This window comes from Panthera leo, chromosome C1 (assembly GCF_018350215.1).
Source record: "Panthera leo isolate Ple1 chromosome C1, P.leo_Ple1_pat1.1, whole genome shotgun sequence".
Classification (NCBI taxonomy): Eukaryota; Metazoa; Chordata; class Mammalia; order Carnivora; family Felidae; genus Panthera; species Panthera leo.
In genome coordinates this window covers 81,701,638-81,719,475 of record NC_056686.1, presented here as the reverse complement: position 1 = coordinate 81,719,475, position 17,838 = coordinate 81,701,638, and the positions used below count along the sequence as shown (strand labels likewise).

The window sequence follows — 17,838 nt, the reverse complement described above, 5'->3', positions numbered from 1 at the left end:
CCTCTATAATTGCAGAAAATATTATGGGGAAGAAAGAGATAAATTTTTCAAATGTTAGTTTCCTACCTTTGAGCTCAAGCACTGCCATCTTATTTTATTGATAATGTAAATATAATATTACAATTATCCTATAAACTTCTTTAAATGTTTGAGAGACAGAGGGAGAGCATGCATGGGAGCAGGGGAGGGGCAGAAAGAGAATCCCAAGCACGCTGTGCAGTCAGTGCAGAGCCTGGCACAGGGCTCCATCTCACGAACCATGAGATCATGACCTGAGCCGAATCAAGAGTCAGATGCTCAACCAACTGAACCAGTCAAGCTCCCCAAACTTAGTGCAATTTAATCAAAACCAAAAAGTCTTCATGGAACTCAGCCGACTGATCTTAAAATACACATGGTAAAGAAAGTGCCAAGACAATTTTGAAGAACAAAGTTGTGAAATTCACTCTACAAGGTTCCAAGACTTACTGTGACGCTACACTAAATTAAGACACTGTGGTACTGGTACAGGATAGACAAACAATGAAACAGAACAGATAGCCCAGAAACAGTTCCATCCATCTATGGAAATCTGACAGCTGACACTGCAGATCAGTGGGGAAAAAACATGAACTATTCAATTAAGTTGGTACTAAATGGGTTATTCATAAGGGGGGAAAAATCATTAAACTTTATCATAAAGTTAAATTCCAGGTAGACTGAGGCCCTAAATGTGAAAACCAAAACTTCAAAACTTTCATGATAAAAACCACTATATATAAGATCTTGAGTTAAAGAAAAATTTCTTAGAACTAAAACATAAATGTGACATTAAAATTTCCAAATTCTATTCAATGAAAAAAAAAAAAAACCACAAGCCACAGACAGGAGTTAATGTACATAAGTAACATGGCTTTAGGACCCATAATGTATAAAACTCCTAGGAAACAACTTAAAAAAGGATAAAAACTACATTAAAAAGAAAATGGATAGACTCTATCCATGAACAGGTATTTAACAAGAACGGCCTATAAATAAGAAAATGTATCCATTCTCAGGGAATTCAAACTAAAACAAGAGATCTATTCACATGTTCCTCAGTCTGACAATTAAAAATTCCAACAACGCCAATTATCAGAGAAGACGTACAGAAACAAGAATTCTCATACACTGCTAGTAAAGTATAAATTAGCACAACCATTTAGGAATGCAACATGTCAATATCAACTTGCAAATAGACACACAATATAATCCAGCAATTCCACTTCCAGAGAAACCTGAATAGTGGCATTTATTAATGCATGCACAAGAATACTCACAGCAGTAATTTATAACAGGAAAAAATTAGAAACAACCTCAATATTTGTCAGTAGGGTAAGGTACATTCACATAATCATATACCATATGGCAATGAAAATGAATTAGAGCCACATGTAAACCTGGGTTAAAAAAAACAAAAACGGGGACCTGGGTGGCTCAGTTGGTTAAGCGTCTGACTTTGGCTCAGGTCATGACCTATCTCACAGTCAGAGTTCGAGCCCTGCATCAGGTTCTGTGCTGACAGCTCAGAGCCTGCAGCCTGCTTCAGATTCTGTTTCTCCCTCTCTCTCTGCCCCTCCCCTGTTTGTGCTCTCTCAAAAGTAAACAAACGTTAAAAAATTAAAAAATAATAACATTGAACAAAAAGAACAAGTTAGAGAATACAAGCAGCATGTGGCACATATACACAGTTTAAACATGTAAAACAAAACCATATATTGCTTATGACACAAAACATAAATAACACACACAGGGAAAGTACAGACATTCACAGGAATGGCAAACACCAAATTCAAGATAGTGGTTACCTGGGGTGGAAGTGGAGGGAAATACAGGATGCAATGAACTGAATGTTAATGACCACCAAAATTCATACATTCAAATTGTAATTCCCAATGTGATGGTATTTGAAAATGGAGACTTTGGGAGATAATTAGGGTTAAATTAAGTCCAACTCCATACCTTCAAAATTCTACATTTAAAGGCTGAAAGGAACCCTCCAATGAACCTTTCCTAACACCATTAAAATGAGTTCACTTTGTGACCTTTTTTACTTTTTTCCCCCCTGAATTCTTTTGGATTAGATGTCTTTAATTTTAGTTGCCCCAATTCTCCAATTATTTTAGAAGTTATATATTCTATCCCTATGTTTACTGTGTTGACCCTTACAATTTTAAAATATAAATTTATCTGATTCACTTTAGTCTTAAAATTTCCACCCTCCAGACTGGTACAGTCCAAAAGAAATGTAAGATGAGCATATAGGATGATCTTATAATGTAAGACGATCTTTTAAATGTTCTAATAACCATATTTTTAAAAGACAAAAAAAGAACACAATTTTATTGAACACAAAATAATATCAACATGTAATAAATATAAAATTACATTTTTTTTTATCATACTAAGTCTTGGACGTTTATGTACATTTTACAACTGGAGATCAATTTAGACTAGCCATATGTCAAGTGCTCAATGACTACGTATGACGAGTGGCTATTATAATGGACACCATAGCTCAAAACAATATTAGAAGCATCAGAACTTAAACATCAGTTACTCAACTACTCTCTTACACGTTGTTATAATATTTTTAGTTCAACTTTTTAAACCCCAAATCAAACAATCACTGCTATCACTTTCTCATACTGTCAATAATTATATTTACCCACCGGCCTACCAACTTCTTGGTTAACCTTACTTTTCCTACCCCAAACCTCCTTTCTGGAGTCATCAGCTTTCTTCCTACAGCATAAACTCTAGAAATTCTTCAGTGAGTCTGTTGATAAATTTCCTCAATTGCCTTTTTTGGGGGAGGGTGAAGGGAAAAGGGGTTTCTGAAATGACTATTTTGTTCTTCTCTTTAAGTGATAATTTAGCAGACTACAAAATAACAGGTAGGTACTTGTTTTCATTCAACACCTTGAAGATACTATTTCACCATCTTCTGGATCCCCATGTTGCTGAAGAAGCATATTGTATCTTTACAGTTGTTACTCCTTCTTGGGAAATCTGGTTTTTCTATGGCTGCTTTAAAGCTCTTCCGTGTGTCTAATGGCTTGCTCTTTCACTGTGACGTGGCTAGGTTTTCTTGTGCTTCCTAAATCTAAGAATTCATGAAGCTCATCAATTTTGGTAAATTAGGAGGTTTTTAAACTTTCATATTCCACTTCCCTGCAATCTTTAACTTTCACTTTCTGGTAGTCTAGATAATTTGTTAGAATTTCTCTTCCTTTCCTCTTTTAACCTCTGCTTTTTTGTTGCTCTGTGTTAAATTCTGAGTAATTTTTATGTTTTAATTTACTAATTCTCTCTGTAGGGTTATCTGCCCAGCTATTTTTAACCTGGACTCAAAGCTCTCTTAAAAACTTATGTACAGGGGCGCCTGGGTGGCTCAGTCAGTTAAGCATCCGACTTCGGCTCAGGTCACGATCTCGCAGTCTGTGGGTTCGAGCCCCGCGTCAGGCTCTGTGCTGACAGCTCAGAGCCTGGAGCCTGTTTCAGATTCTGTGTCTCCCTCTTCCTCTGGCCCTCCCCTGTTCATGCTCTCTCTCTCTCTCTCAAAAATAAATAAATGTTAAAAAAAAAAAAACAAAAAAAAACTTATGTACACTTGAGGGGGTACCTGGCTGGCTCAGCTTGGAAAAGCATGCGACTCCTTTGATTTTGGGGTCTTGAGATTACTAAAGATTATTTGAGATTACAGAGATTACTAAAAAAAATTAGTAAGCTATTGAAAAAACTTATGTACACCTGAAACTAATACTATGTATGTCAACTATACTTCAATAAAAAATTTAATTTGGGGGCACCAGTGTGGTTCAGTCAGTTAAGCATTTGACTTCAGCTCAGATAATGATCTTGTGGCTCATGAGTTTGAGCCCCGCATCAGAGACTCTGCTGTCAGCGGGGAGCTGGCTTCAGATCCTAGTCTCCCTCTCTCTCTGCCCCTCCCCTACCTGGCACATGTGTGCATACACTCTCTCTCAAAAATAAATAAACTTTTTAAAAATTTTAATTTTTAAAGAAAAAATTTTGTCTCTAATAGCCAGTTAAAAAAGTTCGTATTTGGGAGTCCACTGTGGTGCTCCTCCCAAATCAGGTGTACAGAGTAAAGAGCTACAGTAACAACCACGATCCTCATTTGAGCACTTATGTGCCATTCTGTGCTAAATCTTACATGTTATTTCATTTAATCTCCAAAACAACTTTTGAGGTAAGTCCTATTAAGACCATTTAAAAATCTGTTAAACTAAAGCTCAGAGATTACCTTCAATGTTATAGAGAGGCCATACTCTAGCCTGCTAGCAAATTCTAAATCACATGCTCTTGACAAGACCTCCACTAAAAAATTCTTGTCTACCATCAATAACTACAATTTAAGTTGAACTTTAATACTGTCTTTCCATCATATAAATTTTAAGTGAACTTTAAGATACATTTCTTTTACATATCCTTTAAGAATACTGATAACAGATGTCTACTGAACTATGCTGAGCAGACAATGATGAACACAAAAAAGGTGAAAGAAGTTATTATAAGAAATATTATTGGGAATAACATTACAGACACACACAAAAATCAAATATATGTCTTCTAATGTAAAAACATACCACCACTTATAAAATATTACCAAAAACAAACAAAAAGAATATGACAGTCTCTAGATCCAACACCAATTGACAGATACATGAACATTTTAAATTATAACATCAGAACACAATTAGTAGATGCAGACTCGGGGGGCAATTCTGTGGAATCAACAAGTATTCTTCAAAAATAAAATGCAATGAGACGCCTGGGTGGCTTAGCTGGTTAAGCATCCGACTTCATCTCAGGTCATGAGCTTACTGCCTGTGATTTCCAGCCCCGCATCAGGCTCTGTGCAGGGCTCTGTGCTGATAGTTCAGAGCCTGAAGCCTGATTCAGATTCTTTGTCCCTCCCCTGCTCCCTCTCTCTGTCTCTCTCTCTCTCAAAAATAAAATAAAACATGAAAAAAAATGTTTAATAAAATGCAATGTTAAAAAAAAAACTTCACGAGTGAAAGGATAACATGCAGATTAAAAAAAAAACTAAAAAAAGGCTTATCAACCTATTGAATTTGCTCATCTTGTTTCATCCTGATCTCTCCTTCTCACCAAAAAACAAAAAAAAAAAAACAAAAAAAAAAAAACAAAAAACCCCTGTAACAAATACTTTGACCTTTATGAGACAATTAAAATGTTTTTTTATTCAATTTTCTTTTTATGTTTTTATTTAGTTTTTGAGAGAGAGACACAGAGCACAAGAGGTGGAGGGGCAGAGAGAGGGGGATCCACAAAATCAGAAGCAGACCTCAGGCTCTGAGCTGTCAGCACAGAACCGGACACAGGACTCGAACTCAACAGACCATGAGATCATGACCTAAGCTAAAGTCGGATGCTCAACTGACTGAGCCACCCAGACGCCCCCAAATTAAAAATTTTAACATTAATTTGGCACTTGATAACATTAAGGAATGTTTTTTTTTCTGTCCTAACAGTATTGTGGTTATATCAAAAAAAAAAAAAAAAAATCTTATCTTTATGAGACACACCAAAACATTACAAGTAAAATACTGTATCTGCTACTCATCTCAAAATAACATAGGAGAGGGGCGCCTGGGAGGCTCAGTCAGTTAAGCATCCGACTTCGGCTCAGGTCATGATCTCGCAGTTCGTGAGTTCGAGCCCCACATCGGGCTCTGTGCGGACAGCTCAGAGCCTGGAGCCTGTTTCAGTTTCTGTGTCCCCCTTTCTCTCCGCCCCACCCCTGCTTGTGCTCTTTCTCTCTGTCTTTCAAAAATGAATAAACATAAAAAAAAATTTTTTTTTTAAATAACATAGAAAAGTACAGTGAATATCACAAATTCTAGCAATGGTTTATTGATGATTATTGGGACTAAGTGACAAATAGTGGTTCATAACTATCAGGTCTTTTTCTATGTTCAAATTTCACAATAGGTATAAAAAATCATTGTTCAAAAACACATCTTTCATGATAAGTTTCTGTGATACCTTTACCACTTCTAAAGTAAAAATATTACTTAACCACCTTAAGCCCCTAATGCAGTATGTCCAAAACTAAATATTACACTTTAGCAACACAAATAGACCACATAAGAGTTTATATTTTAAATTTATAGAGATTCATGATTCTAATTTATAGCACCCCACGTAATACCAAAGCCAGTCTTTTTGGAGTTAATTCTCCAAATTCTAACAAGAGGATAATAATGAGCTACTTTTTATGTATGGGAACTTACCAGTATTTACAGAATAGTGCCTACCAGATCAAGTACAGATTTCATAACCTGCACTTGAGACCTTCTACAACCTATATGCCATCTTTCTCTCAAATTCATATACAAATCTACTGACACAAAAGCTATTCAGTGGTTCTCAATTTGTGCCAGCCCATTATCACAACTCTGGCCATGTCATTCCCTCACCATACACTACTCACCTCCTCTCCCCAACTATTTTTAATGTATAGGTCACAACTCACTACTTTCGTGAGGTCTACTCTGATCCTACCAAACCAGACTAATCTTTTATAACAGTCATAGGCACTTGCTTAAACCTTGTGTTATCTCTTTAACCAGATGAGGTCCTAGAAGACACAGCTCTTTTGGATCTCCAGCAAATAGGAAGAATGTTATGAAATAAAATTGATGTTTATCTTTTCACTGATAAGTGGCTTGAGATGATAAGCATACTGAAGCCAGACCCATTAGGAGTTATTAAATATTTAGTGTGTATGTACTACTTAACACATACTACTGATGATGGAAGAACAATAAAACAAATAAGGTCCCTACCTCTACCCTCAAAGAGCACATATTCTCAGTGTTTCTGAACTGCCAGTTAACAGTGTTGGCATTTTGTAGACACACTATAAATGTCTGCAACTTGCAATTCAAATATAAACACCTAAGCATGCATATGTAGCATTTTAAGAAAAATCACACTCTAAAAGTCCAAACAGAAGTTTTTAACACACTTATTATAAACAACCAGTTATATTCGATCGCATTATTTCATTGCAATTATCTAAAAAGCCCACGTTGGTGAATTCACATCTCAGTTAAGTTCAGCAATTTACAAACAGTGCTTTCTATATACCAGTGAGATCCAACATGGAAAATGCTAATAACTTATTTTAACAAATATGTCCTCTATTGTCCAGTTTTAAAGGCTTCATTTAGTAGTTAATTTAGTATGAGAGCTAGCACCAATTTCACGGTTTAAAATATCCATTCAAAAAGTTAACATTTTACCACAAGGAGTATAATCTTGAATTACTGTGCAATCACTTCATTCATTTCTGTTTTCCTCAGTAAAAGGCCGATTACACTGCGATTTCAGTGGCAAAATGGTTAAGAGTATAAAAATGAAACCATGAAGTTAATTACAAATTACAAAGAACAAAAAAACCATTTTACAGAAATGCAACAAATCTCTTTATTAAAAATTCATAAATTTCCGAGGCGCCTGGGTGGCTCAGTTGGTTAAGCACCCAACTTGTGATTTCAGCTCAGGTCGTGATCTCCTGATCATGAGTTTAAGCCCCTTGTCAGACTCTGTGCTGAATGTGGAGCCTGCTAAGAATTCTCTCTCCCTCTCTTTCTGCTCCCACGCAGAATAAATAAATTTTTTAAAAAATCTTTAAAAAAAACTCACAAATTTATTTTTATACTCTCACTAAGCTAACCAAAAAGAAACAAGTCTAAAATCAACTGAGTAGCTACATCAAATTTATAAGGGTAATGAAAAATGAAATTTCAACAAACCCTAAAGTTATAAAATTCAGATATTCTATATGTAGTGCAAATCAGTTAATATTAACTGAGGACCTGGTTTGTGAAAAATACTTTTTATGCATAATCACATTTAATCTTCAAAACTATTATAATCTCATCTAAAAAGTAAAGGACCTGAAGCTAAAAACATTTAAGATCAAATAATAAAAAACTATACTCCTTAATAATACAAATAAATCTATATGTCCAACACTACATGAAGAAATTCAAAGTAATAATCTGTAAGAAAATGTACCTACAATGTGTACAGGAAATCAATTTTACACAGAAGTGTAACAAAGATTCCCAGGCATTCCCATACATAGTTGTGGAAAGAATCCTTTTGGCATTCTGGTTTTCATAAACTTTTTAACTGTAAATTTCATTTGACACAGGATTTTTACTTCCATTGTAAATATTTCCACATACTCTTTAACTACAAACTAGAATCAAACTATGTCATCAACATAGAAACTACATCGTGGTGTAGCCATATAACAAAGAATGAGGCAGATCTAGAACTACAGACCACATTATGTAATTTTTTTTGAAAAAAGGAAAAAATAGGTGGACTTGTACTTCCAGGCAAGACAGTGTAATATGCACGAGTTTCCCACTGAAACTTTAAAAAAAAAAAAAAATTTACACATGACACGTGTAACAATGGTTTTCAAGAACCAGACAATGATGGACAATGATCCCTGAAATTCAGAAAACAAGGTCAGTCCATGATTGCCCCAGCTTACTATCTTGAAAGACCAGGCCATGGCACAGCCCAGGTGGAGAAAATGGCCAAACTTCAAAAACTCCCTAAGAGGACATGAGTCCAAGGAGACCAAAGCAAGTAGGGTTTCTGAAGCAAAGTACCAAAGAGAGTTGCACAGAGGCAGCTCTGGGAATCTGTGGAAAATCCCCCCGAAAATTCAATGCATGCACACAACTGTGTTATGATTAATATAGAAAATATTTTTCTTATTGTTTAAGTAGTATTTAAAAGATAATTAGCTGTTTCAACAAATAATATATGACATGTAACATATACAAAAGTAAAATATACGATACCAATAGTACAGAGGCCAAGAGAGAAGAAATAAGTCTTGAAGGAAGACTGTAAGTTAAAGATGTATGATACAACTCCTAAAACCAGCCACCAATATAACCAGAGTTATAAGCTAATCAGTTAACAAGAGATATAATGGAATTAAAACATTATCCATCCAAAAGACAGCAGAAAAAGGGAACAAAGAACACAAAGCACAAACAGAAAAACAGCAAAGTAGTAGTTTTAAAACTAATCTTATTAGTCAAAACAAGAGAGTGTAAGTTGGATGTAAAAATGGAATTCCAACTTTATGCTATCTACAAAAAACACATTTTAAATCTAAGGACACAAATAGGTTGAAAGTAAAAGAATGGAAAAAGATATGCCATGTGAACCCTATTCAAAAGAAAGCCAGAATGGCTATATCATAAAAGTAGATTTTAAAGCAAAGAGTATTACCAAGGATAAAATGGTCACTACATAATAAAAAAGGAGTCAATGCACAAAGAAGACATAGTAATCCTAAACATTTATGTACTAATCATAAACTTAAAAAAAATAAATAAATAAAAACTGGAACTGCAAGCAGAAACTTAGACATGCACAGGTAAAAGAGGAAATTTCAATATCCTTCTCTCAATGTGATAGCACAATACACAGAAAATCAAGAAGGACAGAGATCACTTCAACAACATTATCAATAAACAAATGACATTTATAAAACACTACCCAAGAGCAGAATACACATCTCTATCAAGTGCACATAAAACTTAAGATATGTGATATTTGGATCATAAAACAAGTCTCAACAAATTTACAAAGATTCAAGTCTTACAGTATGTTCTCTAGCCACAATGGAATTGAATTAAAATAATAGACACATTGGGGCGTCTAGGCATCTGTTGGTTAAGCACCCAACTTCAGCCCAGGTCATTATCTCACAGTTCATGGATTCGAGCCCCGTATCAGGTTCTGTGCTGACAGCTTGGAGCTTGGAGCCTGTTTCAGAGTGTGTCTCCCTCTCTCTCTGCCCCTCTCCCACATGCGTGTGCGCAAGTGCACGTGGGCTCTAGCTCTCTCAAAAACAAACTAAAAAAAAAAAATTAAATGAAAAAAGTAACAAACATCTATGGAACACTCATAATATTTGGCAATTAAATAAATAACATACTTCTCATAACACATGGGGCAGAAAAATGTATTACAATGCATTTTGAACTGAATAAAAAGTATGCATGTCAAAATTAGAGAGATGCAGGGGTGCTTAGGTAACTCAGCTTGGGTAGCTCAGCCGGTTAAGTATGGATCTCTTGATTTCAGCTCAGGTCATGATTTCATGGTTCCCGAGTTCCAGCCCCACATCCGGCTCTGCACTGACAGTGCAGAGCCTGCTTGGGGTTCTCTCTCTTTCTCTCGAAATGAATAAACTTTAAAAAAAAAAAAAAAATCTGAGAGAGGCCACGAAAGCTGTACTTAGGAGGGTAATATATAGGGGCACCTCGGTGGCTTAGTCAGTGAAACATCTGACTTTGGCTCAGGTCATGATCTTGCAGTTCACAAGTTCAAGCCCAGCTGTGCTAACAGCTCAAAACCTGGAGCCTGCTTCAGATTCTGTGTCTCCCTCTCTCTGCCCCTCCCCTGCTCACACTCTGTCTCTCCAAAATAAATAAAAACATTAAAAAATTTTTAATTAAAAAAATAAAAAAAGGAAAATACATAGCACTAAACCTCTATGTTAGAAAAGTATCACGTCAACAATACCAGCTTCAACATAACTAACTTGGAAAAGAACTAAATGCAAAGCAGAAGAAAATTAAAACAGTAGTTATCAATAAAATAGGACACAGAAAACTCAATGAAACCAAAAGCTGATTTTTTGAGACTATTAACAAAATCAATAATCTCTAGCTAGACTGACAACGAAAAAAAGACACAAATGATCAATATCAGGAATGAAAAAAGTGACAGCACTACAGATTCTACAGACATCAACAGTATAAAAAAGGTAATTATCATAAACAACTCTATGCAAATACACTCAGTAACTTGGATGAAATGGACTAATTCACACGGAAGGCACAAATCACCAAAGTTCACTTAAGAAGAAATAGATAACTTGAATAGTCCTGGATCTATTAAATAAACTAAATGTGTCATTTAAAACCTCCACAAAGAAAACTGGTGAATTGCCCAAACATTTAAGAAAGAATAGCATTTAGGGGTTCACCCTAATATCATCACTTCTATTCAGCACTGTACTAAGATATCACAGGAAAAAAACGGCATCCAGATAGGAAAGGAAAAAGTAAGATGGTCTATGTAGAAAACCTGATAGCGTCTACAAAAAAAGCTATTATATCTTAACAAGTGAGTTTGGCAAGAGTGAATAATACAAGAACAATACACAAAATATTTGTGTTTTTCTCCACTACTAACTAGAAACTGAGATTTTAAAAATACCATTTATAACAGCACCAAAAAATACTGAAATAGGAATAAATCTGACAAAAATGTCCAAAAACTGTACAATGAAAACTAAGCACTGCTGGGGCGCCTAGGTGGCTCAGTGGGTTAAGCATCCAGTGCCTGATTTCGGCTCAGATCATGATCTCACGGTTTGTGGGTTCGAGCCCTGCATCGGGCTCCTCACTGTCAGTACAGAGCCCGCTTGGGATTCTCTCTCTCCCCTTCTCTCTGCCCCTCCCTCATGCCTGCACACATGTGCACTCTCACTCTCTCTCAAAATAAATTTAAAAAAACCTAAACACTGCTAAAAGAAATTAAAGAAGATCTAAATAAATGGATAAACTGTGTTCATGAGTGGGAAACTTCAACATTGTCAGGATGTCAATTTACCTCAAATTGCTTTCTACATTCAAGTTACTTCCAATAAAATCCCAGCAAGCTTTTCTGTAGAAACTGACTCCTATAAAAATATGAAGGACATAGAAGAGCCAATACAACTTTAAAAAAAAAATAAAGAAAACCATGATTGCTTGATGTCAAGCCTTAACATAAAGTCACAGTAATTAAGACAGTATGTTTTTGGCATCTACATGGACAAAAATGGGTCAATGGAAAAGGATACAGTACAGAAATAGAACCACTCATACAGATAGCTGATTTTTGACAAAGGTGCAAAGCGAATTCAATGAACAAAAGACAGCCTTTTCAACAGTGCTGGAAAAAGTTTAACTCCATACCCCCCAAAAAAGAAATGCACCATATTAAAAAAAAAAAAAAAAAAAAACCTCAAATGCAAAACCCAAACTATGAAACTTCTATTACAAATCAAAGGAAAAAAATCTTTGTGACCTTGGGTTAGGCAAAGATGGCTTAAACAAGACCTGAAAAGTACAAGCCATAAGAAGACAAAAATGGTAAAGGTCATCAGAATTAAAAATTGCTGTTCTTTAAAAGACACTACTGAGAGAATGAAATTACAAATGGCAAAAAAAAAAAAAAAAAATCTATGAACCATATATCTGATAAAGGACTTATAACCAGAATGAAGGCTTCTTAAAACTCAATAGTAACCCAATTTAAAAAGTGGGCAGGCGATCTCAAGAGATACTTCACCAAAGATGATATGCAGCTGGCAAAAGAAAACACATGAAAAGATATTTAACATAACAGACATTGGTGAAATGCAAATTAAAACCACAAGATTACCACTTCACCCCCTCTAGAATGTCTAGAATCAGAAAGACAAGCATTGGAAAGGATGCAGAAGGAATGGAAATCTCATACCCTATTGGTGGCAATGTAAAATTATACAACCACTTTGGAAAATAGTCTGCAGTTTCTTAAAAAGTTAAGAACATATGTGTATCATATGATCTAACCATTCCCATCAAAGGTATTTCCCCAAGACAAACGAAAAGTTCACACAAAGACTTTTACAGGAATGTTCACAGCTTTATTTACAATAGTCAAAAACTGGAAAAAAAAACCAAATGTCCATCAAGAGTTGAATGATAAATTGCTGTATATCCATAAAATGTAATACTACTAAGCAATAAAAAGGAATGGACTATTGACAGACAACACGGGTAAACTTCAAAATAATCACACAGTGAAATAAGACCAAATAAAAGGGGCGTACATGCGGATTCATTTAAAATTCTATAAAATGCCAACAACCTATAGTGACAGAAAGCAGATCAGTGGTTGGAGAAAGAAAGGCAGAAGGAAGGGTTACAAAAGGGCAAAATGATATGTTCATTATCTTGATTGTGATAATGGTCTCATAGATGCTGTATACTTAAAATATGTCCAGTTTATTTTATATCAAATTGAATCTCAATAAAGTTATGTTTTTAAAAGGCAAGATGTGGGCCAGTACATGTGTTATGAATCCACCTGTGTAAGTAAGCAAGGATGCTAATGTTTGATAATATACAAAATGGTAACACCTCAGAGGGGAAAAAAGCACCAGGAAAAATTTAACATAATTACCTACACCTGAGAAACAGGACTGGGATTTGGGGAAACATACCTTCCACTTTAAATTTTTTTAAGGGCACATAGAAATATATATACAATGAGAACTTAACTACTTGTACATATGCATGACTCCAAAGCAAAAATTCTTAACCACTGTCTCAGAAAAGTTCATAAAACAAAACTTCGGTTATTCAAACTTTTATATTGAACAAAGGATAAAAAAAATGGTTGGCAATTATTTTTACATCATTTTCCATTTTTTTCTCCTCAAACCACTAACACAGAAACTGGTAGAACCAATAAACCATACCTGGACATCCAATCCCGAGTCTCCTCCTATCTCTGGGCCAACTCATGGTGGCTCCTGTCTGAATTCCTTCTCTCCTCACCCACTAACAGTGAACAACTCAGACTTGGGTCATTCATTCTTTTACAAAATTCCACAGGATACCCACCTAACTGAATGGTAACTATACATTTTACATCTTGCACTCTTGAGCTATTCCCGATTTCAAATCCTGCAACTACCTCAACTTACAAAATAACACTGCCAAATAAAAATGCCTTCCCCAGAAAAAGCTCTTTCTCCCCCAATGTACATAGTAGAAACTCAACAAATAAGCCTAAATATTAAAGCATGGTAAGTGGGGAGCCTGGATGGCTTAGTTAGTTAAGCATCCAACTTTTACTCAGGTCATAACCTCAGGCTCAGGTCATGATCTCATAGTTCATAGGTTCAAGTCCCGTGTTGGGCTCTGTGCTGACAGCTCAGAGCCTGGAGCCTGCTTTAGATTCTGTCTGTCTCTCTCTCTGTCTCTCTCTCTGCCCCACACTCCAATGGTGCTCTGTCTCCCTCCCTCTCTCTCTCAAAAATAAATAAAACATTAAAAAAAAAAATTTAAAGCATGGAAAAGTATCCAGTGCACTACAGGGCAGAGGACAGAAAATAAGCAAGGAAATACAAAATATTCCCTAAAGTATTCTAAAGACTATCACAAAAAATACTGTGAACAGTCACCATCACTATACTACGGACACAGCCTCTCAAGACTACTCACGCTTGAAAGGGGGAAATGTTACTGCATCCAACAAGTATTTGTATATCAGGTTTGGAGTATGTTGTGCCAGGCTTGAAAAATTAAAAAGACAGAAGACAAGGACCATGCCCAAACACGGCAGACAGGTTTGCAAACAAAAATTTTAACATATTATGCTGTTAAAATGTGCAACGATTCAAGGAAATCAAAGGCCTAAGTATTAGAACTAAGGTCTAAAGGAGTAGTTTTCCTGGCCAAAAAGTGAGGGAAAGATTCCAAATGATCTGTACCATAACAGCTATTTTCCTTTAATAGAAAGACAAACCAGCTCTTAACTTCTGACTCTAATTTGAAGCTAATTACTGAAACAAGTTTCGCTTGTTTTAAAGATCAAGATAACTGATTTCTAATGTGGCTCACTACGGACACATTTTAGTCTTCATAATCAAAAGTTAGAAACACTTAGATTAATAAAATTATATGATTTATGTCAAATCACTTATCTGCCCACTTAAAACCATAACTTCCCCTCAGAAAATTGGGATATCATTTTTATATTCACAAAAAGTCATGTCTGAAAGCATTTTTAATTCCCTGAACACCATTCATACCTACTTTAGAATGTTCTCACAAACTTTCTAGAAAAACTTAGTTTTGTCTATTTAGATTATAAATTATATAATCCAACTTTTAAAATTAAATGAAACACTTTACACTTGGGTTTTGTTAACTCTAACTTTCAAAAGCTAACTTAAAAATTTCCGTTGATGGTAATAGTAGATTCAGCCATTCTGTTTTCATTAGTTTCAAACAATTTTTTCCTACCTTGACGCCAACTGCAACCTCAGTGACAATTCTGTAAAGAAAAAAAAAATAGTTTCAACCTCTTATTCTTTTAATGATCACTGTTGGTCTCTAAAACTTTAGGGTAGTTCACCATTCATAAATCTTCCACTAACCATGCAAATGGAAAACAGATACACAGATGGTCAGTGACAATTCTTTGTACTATTTTAAACTCAGTTTTCTAAAAACTGCTTTCAAACTTAAGATGAAATCACTAAACTCATGGTATTTTTTAATAACCTATTAAATATCAAAAAGAACAAAACCCCAAGAACTATAATGCCATTTCCACAAAGCTAGTATACTTAGATTAATAGTTTAAAACTTAAAACAATTTAGTTATCCTGACAGAATCAGAAAACATGAATTCCAGTGCCAACTTTTGCCGTCAATTTTCATTTTAACCTGGGGAAATAGCAAACTTCTTTAGATCTAGATTTCATGTGGAAAATTATCTCTAGATAACCTCTCGGACAACTTAAGTTTGGTTACTTTGTTCACTTTGATATGGTCTTCCCTTAATATCTTTTAAAAACACCAAACTCCAAACACTTAATTAAAATAAACTCATATTTTACAGGACTCTTCATATACTACCACTGATTCTACTAGATGTACTTTTTAAATGATTCGTTTTTATACCCCCAAATGGGCCCAATACAGCTCTCTTTTCGCCCTCAAGGGTGCCTCCTTTCCAACAATTAAATCATTAAGAGTCTTTTCAGATGTAGAGCATTAAGTACCAGGGAGACCCCGGTCCTGGTCGCTTGCCAAAGCCCTTGCCCTCACCTCACTCAGCATTCTACCTGCACTAGGGCTCTCAAAGATGCAGCACGGTTCTGGCTTTTTGTTTTTCCCGAAACCGGTCAAAGTGGCTAAAAAAAAAATGGCCCTGTGTTGACTATCTGCTCTTGTTTCTGCCATGGCTGTTGGCCTTTGCCCATGTGACTGATGCCGACCACAAACACTTGGGTTTTTCAGATGATTTAATTTCTGGGCCCTTTTGCCAAGCCTTGAACGTTTAGGCCCCCACAAAAAGGCATTTTTTTTCGGTCTCCCGCCCCCACTACCAGACTCAAGTGAAAACAAAGGAGTATGACATCTGCCTTCCCCCTTCCTCCCGCCGCCGCACGCCCTCCCCGCCCCCCCCCCTTCCCCAGCGGCTCCCACTTAGCTTTCCCCCGAGCTCCCGCCACCGGCATCTCCCCCAGCCTGGGCCCGCCGGGCGAGGCCCGGCAGATGGAGGACGGCTGGGGTGCACACAGACGCCTTTCTCCCATCCCCTAACAACCCCCACACAGGCCTCTCTCTTTGGCCACAACATTCGCTCCCACAGGCGCGGCTACCCAGGGTTCGGGTCCCAGGTTACGGATCGAAATGGCTCCTAGAGGGGGCAGGGACGGGCCAGACGTTCTGGGGTTCCCACCCCATCCCCCGCCGCCAAGTCCGTGCCCGCTCCCTCTCCGGGGTCGTCGCCCCCGCCATCGCCCCAATGCCTCTCCAGTCTACGAGCCCGCTTTCTTCTCATTTTCTCGACCAGAGCCCGCCGGGGGAAGCGAAGGGAGGGGTGTGTGCGATGGGGCGGGGGTTGGGTAACGGCAGCCCAGCCCTGGGAGGGGCCGCCGGAGGGTTTCTGGCCGACCCCGAACCGGGCCGAAGGAGGGTCCAAATCCCCTCTCACACACTTCCTTCCCGGCCCCATTACATACCCGTCCATTGCCGAACCGGACAAAGCTTCGCTCACAAGAACCGAGCCACGCAGCCAGCGAGACACACAAGCGGCTAGAAAATGGCGGCCAGGGCCCGACGGAAATTGCCGAAGGTGTCGGAGCGCACGGGGCAGCGCGCGGCAGCGGCGGCGGCGGAAAGAGCCGAGCGCGCCGGCGCCCGGCTGCGGGAGGCGAGCGGCGGGGCGCGGGGACGAGGGGGAGTGGGCGCCGTCGCCGCCGCCTCTTCCTCCGCGCGGCCGCGCGCCTGGGGCCCTCCGCCCTCCGCCCTGTGGGCGCAGGCCTGCTGCGGTGGAGCAGGGCGGCCTAGCTTCTTTTTGCACGCGCCTGTGAGAAGTCCCTGATGTCTTTCTTGGGCAGCGTGGTTGGAACACCTCTCAACCCTTCACACCCATTGCCCTGGATCTCACGGGGGTGGTCCCAGAACTGCACGACTGCCACCAAGCAGCCTCCACTTTTAACTCCAAACCAGGTCCCAACTTGGCCACCCTCGACCTACTTGGGCAAAGGGAAAACCATTTTATAGCTGTCCTCCTACGCCATCTTTTATTTGCAGACCCTCTCCATCCTCTCAAACACACACACACACACACACACAACCTTTACCCCACTAAATGAAACCACTGCTTTGTACAAATCAGACTGAACCTAGATTTTTGCTTCCAGACCCTTGTAGTTCCCTGCCAACTGGGAGAATGTAATTCTCACCTCAGCTGATGATAATGAGCACTTACAGGAAACAGTCACAGTACCTTGGATGGAAAAGAACACAGGTGGAGCCTTGTAATAAAGAATAGGTATGAAAAATGCAGCGATAGTTAGGATCTACCATTTGGGAGCTCGAAAGGGAAAGTGGGGATGAGAGTGGTGCCTCAGTCTTCATTGGTTAGGGATGGAAGGAA

General features: G+C 37.8%; 1 protein-coding gene across 4 annotated transcripts in view; it reads right to left on the bottom strand.

The window, feature by feature from the left end:
- PTBP2 (polypyrimidine tract binding protein 2) overlaps nucleotides 1–17,037 on the bottom strand; it is an 81,487-nt gene extending 64,450 nt beyond the window's left edge. For 3 of the 4 annotated variants that reach the window (XM_042952966.1, XM_042952967.1, XM_042952968.1), the window contains exons 1-2: nucleotides 16,919–17,037; nucleotides 15,189–15,219 (exon numbers count right to left, since the gene is read on the bottom strand). In XM_042952966.1, coding sequence (XP_042808900.1) covers nucleotides 15,189–15,219; nucleotides 16,919–16,926 — 39 coding nt within the window. In that variant the 5' untranslated portion in view covers nucleotides 16,927–17,037. The remainder of the gene's footprint in view (nucleotides 1–15,188; nucleotides 15,220–16,918) is intronic. The other variant, XM_042952969.1, reaches the window with a different exon arrangement.
- Between the last annotated feature and the right edge of the window lie 801 nt (nucleotides 17,038–17,838).